The sequence below is a fragment of the Haliotis asinina genome, chromosome 7 (genome assembly GCF_037392515.1).
Source record: "Haliotis asinina isolate JCU_RB_2024 chromosome 7, JCU_Hal_asi_v2, whole genome shotgun sequence".
Classification (NCBI taxonomy): Eukaryota; Metazoa; Mollusca; class Gastropoda; order Lepetellida; family Haliotidae; genus Haliotis; species Haliotis asinina.
The window spans coordinates 21,177,258-21,198,806 of NC_090286.1; the positions used below are offsets into that span (position 1 = coordinate 21,177,258).

Below are 21,549 nucleotides of genomic sequence, written 5' to 3' on the forward strand. Positions count from 1 at the left end.
GTGTTACATTTGTGTATTACTATGACCTTCAACAAAATGATATTCCCTCCCATAGGTCTTACCGAATCGTGTTAACAAATGGACACAAACCATCCCGTGCTACTGTCGCTCACGCATGTTGAAGGCTACGACCTCATCAACACCTGCACCCACCCACACAAACGACTTCCTTGTGAAACAACACGCCATTGACAAGCTGACAAGAGAACAGTACTTTGTCAAGACTTTTATTGCATACAAAAAAACCACCATAATCTACATAGACAGGTGCCAAACTTCACTCCACTATACAAAAATACGGTATGTTGTACCAAAATATGCATACATACGTACAAACAAGGTGTGCACTAGACCACGGGAGGGAGGGCTGGCGGGAGTGGAACTGATCGTGTAAGCTGCATCATGGGCCAGTACTGTTGGTCCATGGAGAGGTTTTAAATAGTACTTTAGAAACATGTTAAGCTACACTCGATTATGCAGCTTATATATATGTATATATAATATTTATATATAGGCTTGACCCTGCCCTTAGACCGTCTCCATAATGCAGGTCCTAGGGCAGGGACACGTAAAAAGCAGGGTAGTATGGGTGTGTGTGGTTACTTCAGACTCTCAGTACTATTACTTTACATACAATCTATCTACAACACATTTTTAAAGTATGTTTCACTGAAACATTTAATATTGTGACCTTGGCTTATGTACAAATTAAAACGTCCTTTTATATCTTGCCTTATGCTACCTGAAGGTTATCACAACGTTATTGCTTCAGAAGATATTTTCCATACTTGCTTCATCAAGGTTTGATCTAAGGATGTATTGCTAGGGTTATGCTTCAGGGGATTAGGGTCACCTTCTGCCCCTGTGATACAGCTGGTTATTGCCTTCAGTATTATTGCAGAGTCAAAGCTGTTAACACCTGGAGCAATTTGTCAACCATTCCAAATGTTATTATGACAACTGGTATTATGTGCAAGATGCATAACAATCAGATTTGAAAACTGGTAACCATAATAATTCAAATTAAATTTGAAATTTACAAAAAATATTCTTTTAACATCCTTAAGTTTAGAAGACAGTATTGGAGTACATGCACTTAGAAATGTCATTCAATACATATAACTATTTTCAGAAACAATCTTTAAGGTGAGCTCCATATCTACTGTGTGTGACACCAATACCCTAAAGCTCTCACACTGCTTGTGGACTACAGCCACATATCATGTCTGAAGCAGCCACATACACACACATTAACCCAGTTGGACAGATTGTGACAGACCCGCTTGAACAATGACCAAAAATAGAATAGTTCTGACAATATTGGGAACAAGTGCATTGAAATAATAAATAAAGAAATCCCTGATTTTCGCACTGTGTGTTCCACAGTAGACTAAATGTAGACAAAGATACACAGTAATAACATGTGCCATGCAGCCCTCAAACTGTGCAGGTGTAATTATGTGATTATTTAACAAAAATGAGGTATTCTTGGGTTGATTAGGTCGGCAGACAAACATCACAGAATCGGAAAGTCACTTGGGACTGGCTAAACTAAGGAGGAACATGGACATCAAGGCAACACACAAGTAACAGCCACAAACAAAAGCGAAGGAAATGGAATAAGAAGCTTGGTTTTATTATTTTGCTGAGAAGAAAGATGGCAAAAACATATCTAAAGTAAGTCAATAAAGAATTTGGGAGTATTATAAACAACAGCTCAACTCAAACTAAGGAGTTTGAAAGTACTGAGGACCTGAGATGAGAGAACCAAGAGAGGGGGGGGGGTAGGTACATATTGTAACAAAACAAACAAACAAACAAACAAACAAACCAAATAACTGGCCGTGCATTGAATAAAACATGGTAAGGTGCTGAGCTTGGGCCTTGGCCTACCAAGCTGAAATTTGAGGGCTGCATGAAGGTGAACAATGCTATGTTGCTAGCATATTCCATTTATCTATTTCATATTATGCACTAATAAGTCATCTGAAAGTAAAAGCTAATACCTTGGGTATGTACAGGTTGACAAACAACTTTAACAAAGGCAGTCTTTAAATGTACACTTACAGCAAACATATAATGGTACGTGTAAGTTGACACGATATACGACAGTATGAGGTATTTCACTGTTAATTGGGATGCTTTGGTCGACTGGCAAACACATGCCAGGAAAGACTAGACAAGATTTTCAATAAAACTTTCAAAAACAAGATCATCTCTTTTTCTGAAAGTATATCTCAATGAATAAAACAGTCAATTTCAAATCCCATATTTTTGTACAGGACATGAAGACAGCACAAGACACCTACAATGCAGAATGGCTGCACATCAGGATATTCTCCTTTACAAACTTCTCTGGTACAAATAATCAATAGTCATATTTGAATAGAGTCTATAGAGTTACCACTTGATTAAGACATAAAACAGATGGCAGTTTAGTTTCATTTTCATATTCATCTCATACATACTATTTTGATAATGTCTACACTGACTTCTAATTATTTCATGTGTTCACATTCACTCTTAAGACAACTTGAAATACCAGCCACTTAAATTACAACTATTCTTGTGAACATACACTTTTGGTTTCTCTTAATTTTCAGAATTACATATGGTATTAAGTGATTTGAATCCTGTGACATTTGCTAAAGAAATACATATTGCACACTTTACTTCTTTAGATAAATCAGTAGTTTGTATCTCTCTGCCCTGGAGAAAATATCTCAGAAACACAAACAGCACTCAATTTGAAGATTATTTTGAAACTCCCATAAAAATGTCCATCTGGTAGCTTAAGTCTTCATTACTATTCAATTACATTAACAACACATTCTTTCCCCTTTCTACAGAATAAAGCAATTTTCTGCATACAATGACGCAAGTGAGAAATCTTTTGATGAGGGACAAATGTTGGAATGCATATCAAAATTATGTCAAATTTTCCTGGAACTCTTAATGAGAGACAACTTGATCCACCAAGAAAGAATGATTTTTCTTCTTAATCTGTTTTGATTTTCCAAAATACCCCCAGCTGACAAATATATCATCTCTTTGGGGCATTCTCTCAGAATGACTTCTTTCGTAATGGATATTTGATCCTCCAGGTTCAAATACGAAAAAAATCAATTTGATTTGACGTCTCATAGGAAATAAGCTTTGCCCGTCAAAGGGATACACTGTTCTTTTGCAGGATTTGAAGAGACATTATTGAAGATTTAAAGTCCATATCACTCTCTTGACTTTTCCATCAAACATAAACATACAAGCAGAGAACAATAAAGTTTACAAAGTCAAGCATCTTTCGCAACAAAGGCATGAAAATATATCAAAGTGCTCTTTTCTTGTCTTTTTATGGATAGACCAAATGAACAATATGTTAGGAACAGCTTTCCATCATGATTTTTATTCAAATAATGCAGTTTTAAGCACACACATACTTCAGTATTTTCTATTTTTGACAACAAACGAAACCAATCCCAAAACATAAGACACTTATCATTTGACTGTAGTCATAAATAAATAGCTGCAACAATGCATAAGACTAGACTTCACAGAGAGCATTTGTACCAAAGAAGTTTTGTGCTACAGGGTTAGGATCAACTTTGGGGTGTGAACAAAAATCACAAGGATATAAAAAAATCTCCCCATTTGAATTCACACAACACAATGCATTAAGCTAACTGTCCAACACAGATATCAACATGTGGGGTATGCAGTATAATCAACAATTTAGGGAACTTTCCGAGTGCAGACAATTCCTGTGATTACTTTGGCGATATGGGAGGCAGACAAACGTGCTTATCAAAAATAGTTAATGGGCACGCCAAATGACAGTTGAAATGAGAGCAGACAGGGGAGTTGTGGGTAGAGGAATACTTGTATGGAAAATTAAATGGAATAATAAATAGGTTTGTCTGAAGGCGGGAAAATCCGTACTGACTGGACTACTGTGATCCCACGCGAAATAGAATGTCATAAAATTTAATAAATGAAAAAATAAAAGAATCCAACATTCCAATTGTCACACTCACACGTCAAACTCACGCATAATTTAGATCACAATATGCCATATATAGAGAATCACACAGAAAACCCAAAAACACATCTGGAGAAGCTGTGAAATAAAATACACAACAAACCCAGGCCAACATAGTGGCCTTCAACAAGTTTCATTCAAGGGATGAACATCAAATGAAAATAACATTTACAGCTCAGTAAAAAGAAGAGCAATGCAATCTTCTGATATTGAACATTTTTAAATTAATCTTAAATCTTGGTAGTGTTCCCATGACAACAAGGAAATATGGGGATTAGAAGGGGTAAAAAATAATTCAATGTTCATGCATTCATGAACATTGTTTTTTCCCATTAAGAATTCTAAAGTTAACTTGGTCAAAATAGATTGCTTGTTAACATTACAAAGGCATATTAAAAACACTATTAAAACTCTACAGGTCCTAAACAACATGGCGAATAGATTTGTTCATACAACTGTATACAAGTATTCTTATAAACAGTAAGGCTTGCTCGAGGTAGATGATAGAAGGGTTAGCTTAACTAAATAAAAAAATTGACAATATTTCAAAAACATCTGACTTCTCTGGAACTATCTATACTTTACAACACTTGTGTAAAAGAATCTGAGTTATTGCTCATGTCTTGCCCAACGTTAGCTGTGCATCACCACAACATAAAATGCTTATATGGTAGGACTTTCAAATACATCCATGTACAATGGATTAACTGGCACACACATTTTTTCTGTAACATATTATACTATCACTACTGAATCAGTATCCCTATGAACCATGGAAACACGTTTGTCCAAGACTTCGTAACATAATAACTTCATATATATTCAAAACTGACAATATTGGCAATTTTCAGTCTCTAAGTTTGTTTCTATACACAGGCGAATGGTTCTGACATACCACAAGTTTCCACTGTTACTAGTAAATTCTGTTTTGTGCACTAGCAAAGCAATGCTATGGTGTACAAAATTGTGCAAAGCAGTTGTCATTCTATCCATGTTCCAATATAAATGCTTGGGTTGGTGTGCTGGACTATGGATAAAAGTTGAAATGGCTTTGGCAAGTAATACTGACATACTAGAGAACACATCTGCTCTGCAAGAAGCTAGAACAACTCAGTAAAGTCAGTATTCTCTCTCTTCCCCGGCAATACACACACATCAAAATACATCTCATCATCAGTGACAAATGTTAGCCTTTGGAATGTTGTATCATGCAACGCTGACAGAAGTTGCCTAGTTCTATCTACTCAACTTATCTGGAAAGTCAGTTCAAACATGAACAAAAGTTCTGAATTTCCACTTTGCCAATTACAGAGTAAACATTCTGTTTCATATGAACATTTGATGTGTGTGCATTTATTGTTCATTGGGATCAATTGCAAGATACATCATATCCTGATCCTCACAAAAGCATAAGCATCACTGTATCATATTCATCAAGTTTCATTCATTTGGTGGTCAATATAAATAAGAGACGTTTAACACATAAATATATATATAATTATATATTCACAACACTACAGAAAGCGGGGGAAACATTGTTGCACAAGGGATACATTCACTGCCATGGATTATTATAAATATCAACTTCAACAATATGTACAAAATAGTTCCTGAGGTGTTGCAGCAGCAGACCGCAGCTAGATGCCACTGTCACCCTTGTGCAACACCTTCACGCGCAAAGTATGTCTACATTTCCACAAAACAACATTTAAATGCTTCAAGATTAAGTTTCTTTATCAAAAACACATTTCAATCACAGATAGTACTATATGGTTGCCCGCAATGTTGAACACTACCGGTGGGGCAAAGGTTGGCCATTGTGGAGGCATCCTGGCGTAAAGCAATGGTAGCTTGGTGTCACTCTTTTACACAGTGAAAGTCCTATAGAATAAATATGGTATTTACACTTGTAAATGCCAGCTTATGACTAGTTATACAGAGGTGTTAACAATATACACTACATGCAGCTTCTCTGAGGGTTTGTATATATACATATATATATATATACTACACATCAGAGAAATGTATTAAGGTTGGAAGAGAGAGAACGCTGTCTTAAGCTTTTGCCAAAATTTGCCTGTTTTTAAGGGAACTGAAAATATACTCATATATATACTTTATGGATATAGATATATATACACACACACACACAAACACACACACATGCATGTTGGTATCTTGGTTGGTTTGGAAGTCAATGGCCATGAGAAATGATAAAAATATAACCCAAAAAAAACCAAAAAAAAAAACAAACAAATTAATTGCACGCACAGCATGTGTGGAGCTAGACATCACACAATGTACCTGAGGATTACTCAACAATATAGTTTCACTCAATAGTTCAAGGCTACATGCATGGTAACAGTCAGGGGTTGACAGGCGTAAGAATAAACGTTACAGCCATGGGCTCTGACACACGCTGTCGAACTGGCATGTGCGCAAGTGAAGGGAGGAAGGTGCTATCTGGAGTGTTCACAGCCAGTTCAAAACATTGGACTTGGGCAGAGGCAGTGTAGCTCTTGGTGATGGGTTCTGCATGGACCTCGTCCAGGTTCCCCTTCCATTCCTGCAGAGGGCCTCCTGTGCTGCGACTTGCATGAAAGCGTGATCGATGGCGCTGGAGCTGTTGAGGATAACGAGTGGAATACGAACACTGACTGCAAGAATATCTGGATCTGTGAATCGTGTTTCTTGATGCAAAGTTTTTCTTTCTGCGTATGTGAACTTCTCTCAAATGCCTATTACATACTACGCGTGAATCGAACTTGTCGCCACAGATGCTGCACTTATATCTCTTCTCTTGTATTTTCTTATTACTCCCTGAGCGAGAAATATCAAGAGGCTCATCAAGCTGGGGCTCAACATGCCGAGAAAGCAGAAGTTCACTTGGGAATGACTTAGGACACAACTTGCTGTTCTTACTGAGGTTGTGTATCTTCATCTCATGTGATGTGAGATTTGACAACCACTTTGTCTTATAGTCACACAGGACACAAGCATAGAGCTTCTGCTTATCTGCCCTGAATACCCGTTTCCTGAAACCAAGGCCAAATCCAAAATCTGAGGGAGGGGTTCCAGATTCCCCATTGCCGTTTTGTTGTGATTCCTCAGTCTTCAGAGTGACCTGGGCATTGTGCTCTTGAATAAGGTGCAACTGCATCGAAAGTTCACTTGGAAAGACCAAACCACATACTGTACAAGCCTTAGGATCTGGTGTCTCCAGCAGTCCACTTCGTCCAGAAGTCTTCTGGTCAAACATATCCATTACTGGCCAACCAGCATGATCTTTGAGGATATGTGCCTTCAGCCATCTGGAACTCTTAAAACGTCGATCACAGAGATTGCACACTTCACTGTACTGGTTGTTTATGTAGCGATTATTCAACTCTTCCTCATTCTTCAATCTGAGGAGATCGGCCTTCAGCTGACTAGCTGACTTCTCAAAGCTCTTGTCTAATGTTGGTGATGGATGGGGAGAAACGCTGTCAACCTTACTATTTTGAGAAACTGGAGTCTGGTTCCCCCTGTCTGAGACGGTCTGATCAGGCTGGCTGGAGGCATTGCTGGCTGTCTCACAGTCTGAAGGTGCTGGTGAGCTGCCCATGCTAGGAGACTTGTCACTTGGTATTATCCCATGTTTGTTAAGTTTGTGTGTTCGCAGAAAATACTTATTGCAGAGTTCTTTGTTACAGATTTCACATGACACTCTTGACGAATTGACAGGTTCCTTCCAGCGCCAGGTGTGTTTCTGATATCCATCTTTACTCTTGCCGCCACTACCACTACTTGAACTGCTTGCACTCCCAGCACTACTACCACCAGTCCCACCACTTACCCCTCCATTATGACTTCTCATGCTATTTTGATGATCATTACGACCTAGTTCTGGCATCATTGGGGACAAGCTTCCTGGTCCTCCAAGAGATCCAGTGCCAATGGGTGCTTGTGGATTCATACCAAGTAGACCCCCATTGCCTGCAAAGCTGAAGATACCATTTGGGCCACCATGCATTCCTCCCATGAATCCTCCTAGGCCTCCAAGGCCACCCAGGACACCAAGACCTCCTAAGCCAAAACCATTCATTTGGTTGAAAAGAGAACTCTTTGATTGTTTAGATCTCTCTTTTTCCCTTGCATCAGAGTCAGATTTTTCAGTACGAATGCCATGAATGTTCAGTCTATGTGTTCTAAGGAAGTACTTGCTACAGAACTCCTTTTTACAAATTTCACAGTAAGCCTCAGGATCAATGCCAAGTTTCACGAGTTCTTCATTTGATGGTTTTTCTGATGGCAAGTTTGGAGCTATGTTGCTAAGGTCAAGTTTCTTACTGGCACTGCTACGAATCTGAGACCTTTGCAGGATATCGGCTGTGATCATCTCAGCTGTAATTGCAGACAGGTCTTTAGCTTCTGATTTTGGTGTACTATTTAAACCTGACTTGGAATAAGGGCTATCATAAGGACTTTCCCTCTCTGCTTCTGCAGCTTTTTCCTGAGGAGATAAGTCAACACCATGGATTCTAAGCTTGTGGGCCTTGAGGAAGTACTTATTGCACAACTCCTTGTTGCAGATATCACACACAACCCTGTCGGCCAACTTTGCAGCAATCATGTTGCCAAATATTGTAGTAGCATTATTATCTTTGGCTGCACCAGAAGCTTGTTGTGCTTGTGCTTGTGCTTGTGCTTGTGCTTGGGCCTGAGCTTGTGCCTGTGCCTGGGCTTGGGCTTGGGCTTGGGCTTGGGCTTGGGCTTCAGCTGCAACCTTTAGCAGACCTTCAGAACTACTCATGGCTACACTATCAATTTTTGACACGGGAATCTCTGGTCCATCAGCAAGTGAAGGTTCTTGTATATCACTCAACATTCCATGAACATTCATCCGATGAATTTTGTATGAATATTTACTGGAAAATTCCTTGTTGCACAGGTTACAGAACGTAATATAGGAGTCCCCACTTCCTGTACCTGATGGGCTTATCTGAGATCCTGGTTCTTGCTTCACATCTTTTGGTATCTTCACTGGAGAAAGCATTGAGTTCTCCAAGGCATCGATCGACTTTCCATATGGTGGAGGAATCATGTCATCACTGAAAACTCCATGTTTGTTAGCCATGTGGATTTTCAAAAAGTACTTGTTGCAGAACTCTTTTCGACACTGTTCACAATAGGCCTCAGCATTCAGGACCCCGATACTCCTAAGCGCATCATTAGGTATGGAGGGAGTAGGTTTTCCCAAGGTAGCTGTCAGGGACACTGCTGAGGACATTGGAGAATATGACATTGAAGACTGTAGTGATACTGGCACTTGGTCCGATTGAGAAGGGGCAGGAAGAGTCACAGGCAGTGGCTGGGAGACAGCATGGGATTGGGGATGCACTTGTTGCTGGGGAAGCAAGGATTGGGCGGGGATGATAGCGACGGGCGGCATAAAAGGGTTGAGGACCATCACACCAGGCATGTTAGGCATATTTGGTAGACCTGCCATGTTGGCCATAGTCTGAGGTAAGATCATTGGGGATGAGGTGACAGTAGCCGTAATGGGAATATCAAAAGCAGCACGACTACGTTTACCAGATGAAGAGGGTGAGTTTTCAGGCACAATACCATGTACATCTTGCTTATGTTTCTTGAGGTAGTATTTGTTGCAAAAATGCTTTTGACAAATTTCACAATAGTCCTCCATATCTGGCTGAGTTGAGCCACTGTTGTTTGTCTTGGAGTTGTCACTTGCTGCTGACTTGGAGGAGGTGAGGCTTGTTGCTTCCACCTTTGCTGTTGTGGCATCAAGCTTGAAGGATTTAGGAACTGCAGCCACAGCTTCTTTCTTTGGAGGTAATGGTTGTGAAGGTGTTGGGGCAGGCTCATGTTTGTAGGGTGAGGGTAGGACAGGCTCTTGTGGTGGCAAGATCATATTTGTTTGCCCTGGAGTCATAGAAAATGGAGATGGAGCATTTTCATATATTCCATGTTTATTGGCTTTGTGGGTCTTTAAGAAATACTTGTTGCAAAACTCTCTGTCACACAGTTCACAATAAGCATCAGGATGAAAGATCCTGCTACCATCTTTGACAGGATCCATGTGATCACCATTTAAGTCCTTTGGTTCAGCATCTGCTTTGACTTCCGTAACATTGTGAGTTTCAGGAGGTATGTTTTCACTATCACCTTCAGCATGACCATTGGCAATGATCTTGTTCTCCTGCTGGAATTCACTGCCTAGACGATGATATGCTGTAGGATAGTTGTACATCATGGACTCAATATCTACCTTGGGCTCTTTAGCAGATGCGTGAACAACATTCATATGGTTCATGAAATGCTCCTTTGAAGGAAAAGTTTCAGGGCATTTAGTACATGTTATTATTGCCACATGAAGGTCAACAGGCATATCTTCAGTCTGTTGTGGACCATTTTCCTTCACTTGTGAACTTCCATTTGTGAAGTCCTCTGGCACTCCTTGAGTGGGCGGAGTCTGATCTGAGCCTACTGCCTCCTCACCCTCATATACCCGTATTGGTTTTGTCTGCTTCCGGCGACTGGATTTGGACATATCCATTTTAACTGTTGTGATGGGTTCTCCCAGACAGTCAAGAAATGTTCCTTCACTCAAACATCAAAGTCTATGACTAGCCCGAATGTTCATCACCTCCTTGAGAACGATGAACCTTTCATTTTCTTGTCATCCAGGCTGGCAATGGCTCAACTGAATCTTGCGACCTTCTCATTAGGAATATGTTGCCACCATGCAATCTGGAAAAGAGAAACAACATAGAGTGGTGTGAAAGTTCAGAATATTACAAGTTTATTATATTATCATTGAAAAACAAACAAACAGAAAGTAACAATGATGGTCCTGGCATACTTCAAATTTGAGATGATTTCTCATTATCTAGGTTTTAATATCCTTTATAGTGCATGTAAATGTAATTTATGGTTAATTTTCAAGCCAGTAATGATGTGATTGAGAGTACAATAATATCAATCCCTAGTCTGACTACACATTCATTTGGAGTGATACTTTCGACAAAATGAGATTTTTCGTAAATAGATCCTACAGCCCCAAAAACCTTAACCCAAGGGAGGAAACCCATTTAAATGCAAATTACGATGGCGGAGATCTTGAAATTGTTTTGCTGCCAGATCAAGAACCGGATTGACATTTCTTGAATAATATTTCAGAATCCAATGCGAACAAGAAGCTTTTGGGCCAACTGATTTCATGGCGGCTTCTGTGTTAGTGAAGTATAATTATCGTGATAAATCACATGTCATAATTTGCATTTGGTGGAGCAGCAGACGTGCAAGATGACAGAATGGAATCAATAAGCATTGGCTATGAGTGCTAGCACATGTCATGCTCCGACATGTCATTGTTGACATATTATCGACACCAAAATCTTGTTGCTTTATCTGCGAGTAAATTTCATTATCAACCCTGATAAAATGAAGATCACATTCGTATTCAGGGAACCAAACACAACTAAAGCCTTTCTGACAGAAAGGCACACCAGCAATGAACCTGTCAGCAAGACTGCAACACAAAAGATTACAATACTGTCTCTGCCAATACGACACCTTTACAAATAAAAAGACGCAAAATCTTGTTATCCCTGAGTTTGATATTGGAATTATCGCAGTTGTTGAGCAAAATCAATACTTTCTTTTTGCATTGGTGATGAGAGAGAGATGTCAAAATAGTCTGCGACTGTAAGAGTTTTGTCATCTCTCAATTGCCTAATTGACGTGTTTGTCTAGTCTTTGCCATCAACAGGCCTGCTTTTAAATCAAAATAACAACTGTGCAAAATACCAATTTTTCTCATGTCTAATGGATCAAAATTGAAGAAATTCTTTCTAGTTTTTTCACCAAGTATTGATTCTGCAAGTTAGCAGATATTTATCACTCTTTGCACCGATTGCAAATGTGGAGATTTATGTACAAAAGGGTTTTCTTCAACAGATCCACATAAAACTTTATTATAAATGCAAATTTAAAGGAGCTCCCTTACTTTCATTTATTATTGACAGATATTGCCTATTCAATTAACAATACTGGAAGAATAAAGATAATAATTCTTTGGGTCTGATATTGCGTGACAATCATGCATATAAAATCAGATTTGTTGAATTCATCTCTCTGTGCACGTTATTTGATACTAGTAAGTATAAATATCCGAGTCATCTTCAGAGTAACAGGGAGTGGTCGTCACTACAAATCTCAAATATCTTAATGATAATTACATCATCAATCATTGCCCAAATGGTGTGTAGCACCTACATTCTCTTGACTTGATAACTTGCATATTTGCAATTTCCTTAATTACTTGCCCTATAGCAAGTGAACATGCAATGGCTGTATCTATTTGGATTATACTGGAAAATACTTCAAGTTAGGTTCAAATCACATCCATCTAATAAATAGTTTCCTGAACAACAGAAAAAACAACTTTGTCTCCAATGATTGTTATTCTAAAAAATAAGTATTTGCAGAAGCAAGACCTATTCACATCTCTATTTATCAATGATTCGGTGATATCGACAAAGTGTTCAATTGCCACACGAGATATACAAATATTCCTTTTCACTTCAAATACTGATATAGCATAAATTTCACAATAACTGAATAATATAAACTGGATGATTCAGATTATGTGGTATCAAAGCACTAACACGTTGTTACCTATATTTTATATTCCTGGGTTTTTGTGCCTGAAATGGGATTGAATGTACAAAGTTACCCACACAACACATAAGCAGGATAAATATAACAATCAACAGTTCAACAGTTTTCGCCTTGACTCCGCCAGTATTATTAGTTGGAAGACACCACTAGAACTAATCACTGGTTCTACTGGTCTCCCAATGATATAATCCAGAGAAAATGTGCAGATAATTAAAGGAAGGTCAAATTTCACACCTTCTCGACCCCTCATTAGTGCTAGGCTTGACTAGTTACCATGGCAATAATTATGCTCATTATTATTTTCAATAATGGAATGATACAGTCTTTTATTAAATTATTGAATATTTCAGCATGAAAGGAAACTCAATTTCAGCATCTAATGGTTCTTCTAAGTTAAAGGCAAAATTACTTATTTTCTGTCTGGCATTATTGACTTCTTTCAATAGAAAGAAACAGATGCAACTGAACAATAATTCAGGAAGGTCAGATTACAAGGGGTGAAGGAATAATAGCCTAGAATGTAATTCTGCTGTACCCTGATTTATGGACAACAGGTCTGGCCTCTTAAACATCAAAGTGGAAAAGAAACAATGGCTTTATTTGAATGTGTCACTCAAAGAGTTTGATGAATTGCATATAATTTTTTATGTGTCTACTTTATCATGGATTGTATTAATGACCTTTCAATCCCAGAAGCTGACAAGTAATTTGAATCTTTTCTCTAAAATAAAGTCACCAGATGGTTGATTAAACCGTGTCCAGATAAAGGAATGTTTGTGTAAGATGTCATTTGATCATTATTAGATTGTTTATACAATTCAAGAAGAAATAACTGCACATCACTTTCTGGCATATTTTTCCTCTAAAAATCTTCCAACAAAAGCACAAAGAAACCTGATAGATGTTCACATTTTTTTGGCTGTTAGATGTCTGCAACTTTGTGGATATTTCGTGAAATCTGAAACGCAAGCAATCAAGCCATAGAGGTGCACATCCCAGTTCAACAAGCTATTACATCCGCTTATCGCCCCTGTCAGCGCAAAATATCCAAAACCATAAGGTGATTTTCTATGATTAAAATCAATCATATTTGTCAGCTCTAGGTAATCAGTTTGGGAAATCATCCTGATATTTGACATTTTTTCCTGTCAAAATCAATCCATAAGAAATTAAACTGTTCACGCAAGTTATATTTTTAAACCCTCCTTAAAATGTCCTTTTTTCTGTTTGATATGAGTCATATTAAAAGATGGTGCAGAATCTATAATGCATGAATCACGGTGACCATAATTCTTAAATTCAAGCTTTGTTGAAGTCTTGCACACAGATAACCACAACTTAAAGATGTCTTCAGCAAAAAACTCACAAAAGCAAACTCATTTGCTGAGCTCAATGTGCTTTATGACCTGTGAAATTTTTTCTCCTTTGATATTTAATGTATCTATAGTCATAAACACTAGAGAGATCGGACTGTGGACATTTTGGAGACTTTTATGCAATCTGTAGTGGTTAATCTCTATTTTACATTGTAATTTTCCTTTCTTCCTCGTTTCAGAGGTAGCAGATCAGAGAAGCTCATAAAATCTTTCATAGTTCCTATGACTCTAGGAAAGTTATCTCTGCTGTAACTTGATAGAAGTTGCAAACACTTTACATTGCATGGCTCACTCCAACATGTTTCATATTCAAATCTTGATGGTGATGAATTTCAACATCAAACACTTTTCCACAAACACAGCTAAAATGGCCGGAGCGATAAATCAGAGACTACATTAAATATGTGATGAAATGTATGATACCTATTTTAAAACACCAGTCAGGTTCAACCCGTGTTAAACTATGTCAACCTGACTTGAATAATGTCAACAGATACTTTCTGGCAGTTATTGGAATATCTAAATGAATTTGTTGTTTTTCATGTATTTCATCGTTACAATTTTCAGCTAGATTCACAAGTTGTTATTTGCACAGTATAAAAATCAACTATCTACAAACACTAAAAACAACATCAGTCCAATACAAGTCAGCCACACACAATTAGCCTAAAAAAAAAAGTTCTGTTCCTGCTTAATAATGATAAAAACATCATGTTTTTCATGTAACTCAACAAAATACACCAATCACTTTTGACTAAGGGACAAGATGACTAGTCTAAGCTATGTGGTTATTGAGACTGAGAAAAATTGACAAACACTAGCTTTTCTGGGCAACTCAAGTATGTGGGGAATAATAGTGGGTGAATTAGGCTTGGAGCTTTGTCCCTGGGACCTGTCAACTTTCTCTTATTGTCATGTAGGATCCAGAAATCAATGCATATTACAGCTTGCAAAATTGTCAAAGCTCCAATTGTCTAGGACTTTTCATAGTAACCATCTGTTTAGGTTCCACTGTTGCTCTCCCACAAAGAATTTGTTTTCAAGTTTGGCTGAAATATATCACTCCCTCTAATAAAGACCCATAGTGACATGGACCATTCATTCTTTTGTTGAAAAATGCTCTAAACTTGACTGTTTTCTTTCTACCTGTCGTTATGATTTGTGATAAGGTCATTTATAAATCACAGGTTGAAAAGTTCAGTGCTGCCACACTGCAGTGCTCCCATTTAGATATTCCTCTCTAGTACTGGTATTCACATGAACATACTTTACTGGCAGCAATAATAATGGCCTAAATCAACTCAGAGCCACAGGAAATAAATATGAAACACTAAATATGAAACAACTAACATATATCTTCACGCAACTGATGTACTTGTAGCACCATAATTTCAAATGAATTTCGCAGTTTGACATGAATGGTTTCATAAACCCACCTGAGTAGGATGTTCTAGGAAGTATTTCCTTTGAGAGCAGCACTGAGAAACAAGGCTAGAAATGAGCACGGAAACATGTAACTTCCCAAGTGGAAGTCATTTCCTTACAGTTGTAGGATACGACACTTTAATATGCCCTGTCGTTGTTGGGGCACTGCATCCTTAGTCACATCTAACTTGAAGACATATGTCACAATGTCAGAAGGTTCCCTAGAATAAACAGCATAACCAGTACTTGCCACTAAACATTTCACTAGAGCAGCTGTCAAAATGTCTAAAGAAGCAAAATTGTCCAAATTTTATACTGAACCTTTTTTTAAAGAAAAGCCTCATTCATGAGGTATGTGTTCACAAATGTTACATGTTTCAAGGTGGGCAAGTCATGTTACCAGGTTTCTTGAGGTGCTTGCTCATCATGCAAGAGCTGACCACATCATAAGACACACATAAGCAGGACCTACTTGCCCTTGCTGTAATGGTGCATCCTGAAACACTACTTTATGCTACATTGTATAATGAAAGAATGAAAGTAAACAGAACTGACCAATGCATAAAAACAGACATTCACCAAATTTTCTTATGCTCAGAACAGTTTTGATGTTATCAATTCTTTCACTATGGCAACAATACCACATGTCTCAACAAACAGTGTGTATATCAGGTATCCTACCATTGCTCCTACCAAGTCTACAACCATGTGTATGGTTGCAGGCCTAATGCATTGTGTCCACTTTGTCCTCTTGACAGTTTGTTGCCATGAAGCCCTGGTGTGACATAACCAGCACCATTAACTGGCTGTCAATAACACAAACATCAATGCTGACACTTGCCATCGCCACCATAAACCACAAACATTGCTGCACTATCTAAAGCTCATACACAACAATGCCATAATTTAAGTCTTTCAAATACACTGTTTGTTGGATATTTTTTTCTCATAATTGAAACCATAACTGGTAAACTGGAAACTGTTCATTATCACTGGACGTATCTTATTTCCATTAACAATTCTAATTTAAAAAATCAATCATGGTTTTATACAAATATTTTCTTAATCTCAAATATCAATAATTAATACAACTGAATAAATAATTTGCTATGTTTACCAAATTGCCTTTTGTTTTTCACAGAATAGAAGAAATTCTGAAGCAGATTGTTTGAACAATCAGATGAAGAGTAATGCTGACAGTGTTTTCCTGACAACTATCAATAGATGAACGTACACAAGCAAACTGCACAGAAAGAAAATAGATCCAAAAATAACAATAGACCGATTTACCTGATGGCTTTGAAAATGCTCACCCTTCATTGACACTATGACTGCCTTTCATTCTCATCAGAATGGAACAATGTTTCAAATTTTCAGAATTTATTCACGGATGGCTTTATTATCGATCAGTATTGATTTTATCAGGGAGCGCCATAGAAAAAGCGGTGCTTCAAGTATAACATAATAATAAAATAAACACAATCCCCCCTACTGTGATAATAATGCCCCTATTAAGCAGAAAATAGACTGTATCTATGCCTTTATGCCAGGCAGATTGGTGAATGCAGTGGCTAGGCCTCGTTTGTGTGAAATATTTCCAAATTTGACAAAGAATTCCCAATTCTCCAAGGTAATTTTTTCCATTATCAGACTTGTCACTGTAAGAACTTTAGCAAATTAACATCCCACTGGCTCCAGCAACATGATCAACTTGTATAAAATGAAGAATGTGATAATGGTTTCAGCTACCGGAGAGGAGAATATTTCATATTTGCCTTGCCTAGGCTAGTCACAGGCGGCATTAATATTCTGTCGCTTATGAAAATGCAAATCTGCTCACTTCAAAAGTTAAAGGTTGAAAGAGTTTACGACAGCTGAGGTGTTCAGTTGATGTTCATCCTTGGCTCTTAACAATGTTAGCTTGGGAAATGTCAAAATTTTGAAAATCAAAAGCTTAAGTGCACGCATCCCACCGCAAAATCAACACTCACAATCCAATAATGTTCAATTTTCTGAAAATCTTGGGTTCTGATTTCATGATTTTGGAAAAGGTCACACAACCTTTTGGAATCTGTCCACTTGGAGTCCATAAATGGCCATGGAAAATGCATTAAAGGATGTACACCTCCCTGTAACTTACATTATCATATTTCACCTTCAACCTTGGAACAAATTACAAACATTCCCCTGCACTTTTCACCTTGCAGAAACACCTTGCTGGCTCAATTCAGACGCCTGATTTGTTGTTTAAAAGGAATCTTACTGTACAGACCTTTTTCAGGAAGAACAATGTTAAAGAAAATGGTAAAGGAGTGACAATTCAAACATGGGCAGATCATGTGAATGGCAAAATGCATGGACATCACTCTCAGATAATAAATAAAAAGATAATGTAAGTGTGGCATATCATTCACTAAAGAATACTTTCAGATTTCTTGTGGAAAAATGAACTTGTAGTGGGAATACCTATACTGAACTTGGTAGGAAAAACTCTGAGCTGAAGGTTGTGGTACACTGACTAAGGATACTGCAGATGGCCTAAGTAATGCATGTTGGTTTTCAGCATCATGTAGTCAGGGTTTTTATGTTCCTTATGCTTAATACCTTTTAAGAAGACATGAATTAAGATATAAATATTTTTACACAAGTTGGTGCCATCATCAGATTTAGTATTCCTGCTTCTCTAAGATCTATTGGGATCAGGACTGGTAAACCAAACGAAATTCTCAAATGTTTGCATAGTAACTGATTTAGCATGTTACGCAGTTCGAGCTAATATGCTTGCTATAACAATACAAGTTCTACATTTGCACCAAATGTCTCCTACTCCTCTTCTCACATCAAAATTTAACTTGGTTTCAAGAAGCTCTATCACCCTTGTTAATTTTTGAAGTGCTCAGGGCACTTACTACAGAAAGTACAGTATCGTCTCTGATGTGCAATCTCTTATGAACATCAAGTCCCTGGGATAAATTATCCTATAATGAAGCAACAACCTTTTTCAGACATGACAGTTGATGGATACCAACCATATCTCTAATACAATTGCATGCTATTTCAAACGATCATATAATTTTTTATTCAAAACTTATTTCAATGTTTACCAGTACTATGTAGAGGTGACCAGAGAAATTAATAACATCAGTTACTTTTTGATGCTTGCTCCACAGCACCGTGAAAATTCAATATTTGTTTCCTTAATTATTTCTGACTGAATATTTGTTACAAAAGTTCAGAATCCCTTTGTTTTCAATCTATCATACATCAGCTATAATGATGGAAAAGGATGTAGGATTTAATCCCGTTATTCACCCTAGGCACGCTATTTACACATTTTCTTTAACAAATGAGGCAATTTTTGTAGAGAAACAAATGGATACAAGTGTGAAGTGAGATTTGAAGAATATTTCAAACAATTACTTTCCAATTCATCACTCTGATCAGTGAAGCAGGCATGTCTAAGATCTTGTTAGAGTCGTAAGTGTGGGAACATGAATCACAGCACATTGTTGATATCTATAACAAGAAATCCAGACTTTCTGGTTCTGGGAGCACTGAAGCTTGATGTTTTAAATGAACTCACTGTTGAAGGAGATGACTATTCAGATCTCAATGTTCTTCTCTTGTGGTGAAAATATCTTGCCACTTAGTCATTACACAAAATCCAGACTATTGTAAACTCAGGCAAATAGATATAGCACCCCACCACCCCTATTATGCATGTGGTTGCAATGTATTTTCAACTGAGAAATGATACAAGGCTATCAGTTTTGAAAGCAAGAAACCTGTTGCCCTGTAGGATTGGCAAGGGTGTTGCTGAGGTCTTAATTTCTCTGGAGAGACAAATGTTTGGAAGATGATGAAAACTATATGGCTACAAGACAAAGAGACAGGCCCCTATCCTTCATATCTAAGAATGGTATTGTTCTTTCATACATGGTGATTTTATTGTGATTAACCACAAACCTTGACCTTAGGCTTTGTTCTCAGAGCTTGACAACAATTTCTTTCTTCCAGTGTTTCTATTGACTATGGAAGACAGATTTCCTACCGGGTATGCCAACAATAACTGCCATAGTCCTCGGTGGATTCACCTTCAAAATTCATTGATCTGTTTAATTGATTTTTATCAATCCTCATTTGGATTTATCCATAATTTATGCTACAATCCTTGCTTTGATAAGCGATTGTATACTTTCAACTATGAGAGATATTTTTTACTTTGAATGCCTGACTTGTTTTCAAACAAAAGACTGAATATTAGATTTTGTGATAATGCTTCAAGTCAAATCAATACTGTCATTTTGAACAAACCCATGAAACCTTGAAACAAGCAACTGTGTACTGTGTCAGGGTTCTTGTAAATAACTCAAGCTTAACACAAAATCCTTCAGGAAAACAGGGCATGAATATTATAAATTTTTCTGTTAGTCTATTCTGAGAGCTTTACAAATACTGAGAAATGCCAACTTAAATCCCACCTGCCATTGAAACATAGGAAGACTGGTAGCTTCCACCCAAATCAATCCATCCTTGTTTATCAGTATCCTGGCAACCAGAGAGAAATCCACAAAATTTCATACAATTTCTCAACCCCAGCAAAATCTCCACAACAGTATTTTCATAACAACTGCAATTGCGGTCAAGAACTGACCAGATATTGAATCTCCATGGCAACCATATTGGCTGACCAATTAAATAAATATCCTTATAAAGTCCAGCGCCTGGCCTGGCCTATTCCCATGAAACAAAATCCATTTCCATCAGTGTTATCAAGCCCCCAGTAAATTAAAGTTCAACTGGAGTGGAAGACATTTCCCCTTCATTATGCTGGACTCATGTTTACCCCAATTCCCATATTCCAAATATATCCTGTGGACAGTGTCCATCTCATTGCAAATAACCCATGTCTTGCCCTTTCAAGTATGTTTTTGTTTATTTTTAAACCAAACATCTGGATGGAGGAAAGAATACTGCCAACAGAACATCTGTTTCTGTTTAAGCAATGAATTCAAGCTTTGTTTTTTTATCAATTTTTAAAGAGCAATGTATTATCTTGTATTCATGGTTTACTGCAGAATGCAATTTTCAGTAATTATATTTATGTTAATTACGTGATTTTGTTCTATCAGTGATTAGTGAAATGGAATAATATATGTACATGGTTTTATTTAATTTTGCCAAACACATGAAATTACATACTTTTGGGGATCAACTGTTTTCATAAATGTTTTCACTTGATCAATGAATTAAAACAGAACTGGTAGTATGGAGTACAATGTTTGAACTCATTTTAACCTAGCTGCAGTGTTCGTGTTAATCAACACTGTTAATTAGCACAACCCATTTATTTCTCTTCAATGTTTTGGTGGTAAATCATGAAAATTTTAATACTTCTTATTGATTAGGCCAATCCTGAATGATTTAGTATTTGGCTGGCCATATGTCCACACTTGAATCGCACAATAGCAAACAATGTCTAATTATGGTGGTTTTCATTGACACTCCTTGCATTCACCAGGTTGAACTTAGCCTTCGTAAATCTAGATTTGATGGAGGTTTCTCGCAGTACACTGTCACTGTTTATTTCAAAATTAACTGTGTCAGAGAGCCATCTAATTTTAAACATATACTCATGTGAATGACAGATGGTGCCATTTAGATTTTACTTTGACATAAAATATTGATTATTTTTTCCCATTGTGTATTCAAATGAAATTTCCAATAAAGGCTATTGTTACTTCATTTCAACAGGGCAGTTTAATTATAAAAACTTTCAGACTGATCTAAAAACATATTTTATTCTTTATATAAAAGGAATGTGTGATGTGTGGGTCTCCAATCCAATCTCCACTTGACAATGAAACTAATTACACAAACTATTCTTATTACATAACCTTATGAATACAACAGCCTGAATTTGAAGAAAACACCTTATTTTAATTATGATTTTACTTCAAGGATAAATACTCTTATGACATCACTGAATTTCAAACAATTTTTTTTTCTACTGGCTTCATTAGGTTT

General features: G+C 37.3%; 1 protein-coding gene across 3 annotated transcripts in view; it reads right to left on the bottom strand.

Annotated features, from left to right (window-relative positions):
- Window positions 1-211: 211 nt before the first annotated feature.
- LOC137290478 (uncharacterized) overlaps window positions 212-21,549 on the bottom strand; it is a 33,207-nt gene continuing 11,869 nt past the window's right edge. For all 3 annotated transcript variants that reach the window (XM_067821437.1, XM_067821438.1, XM_067821439.1), the window contains exon 3: window positions 212-10,789. In XM_067821437.1, coding sequence (XP_067677538.1) covers window positions 6,402-10,595 — 4,194 coding nt within the window. In that variant the 5' untranslated portion in view covers window positions 10,596-10,789 and the 3' untranslated portion in view covers window positions 212-6,401. The remainder of the gene's footprint in view (window positions 10,790-21,549) is intronic.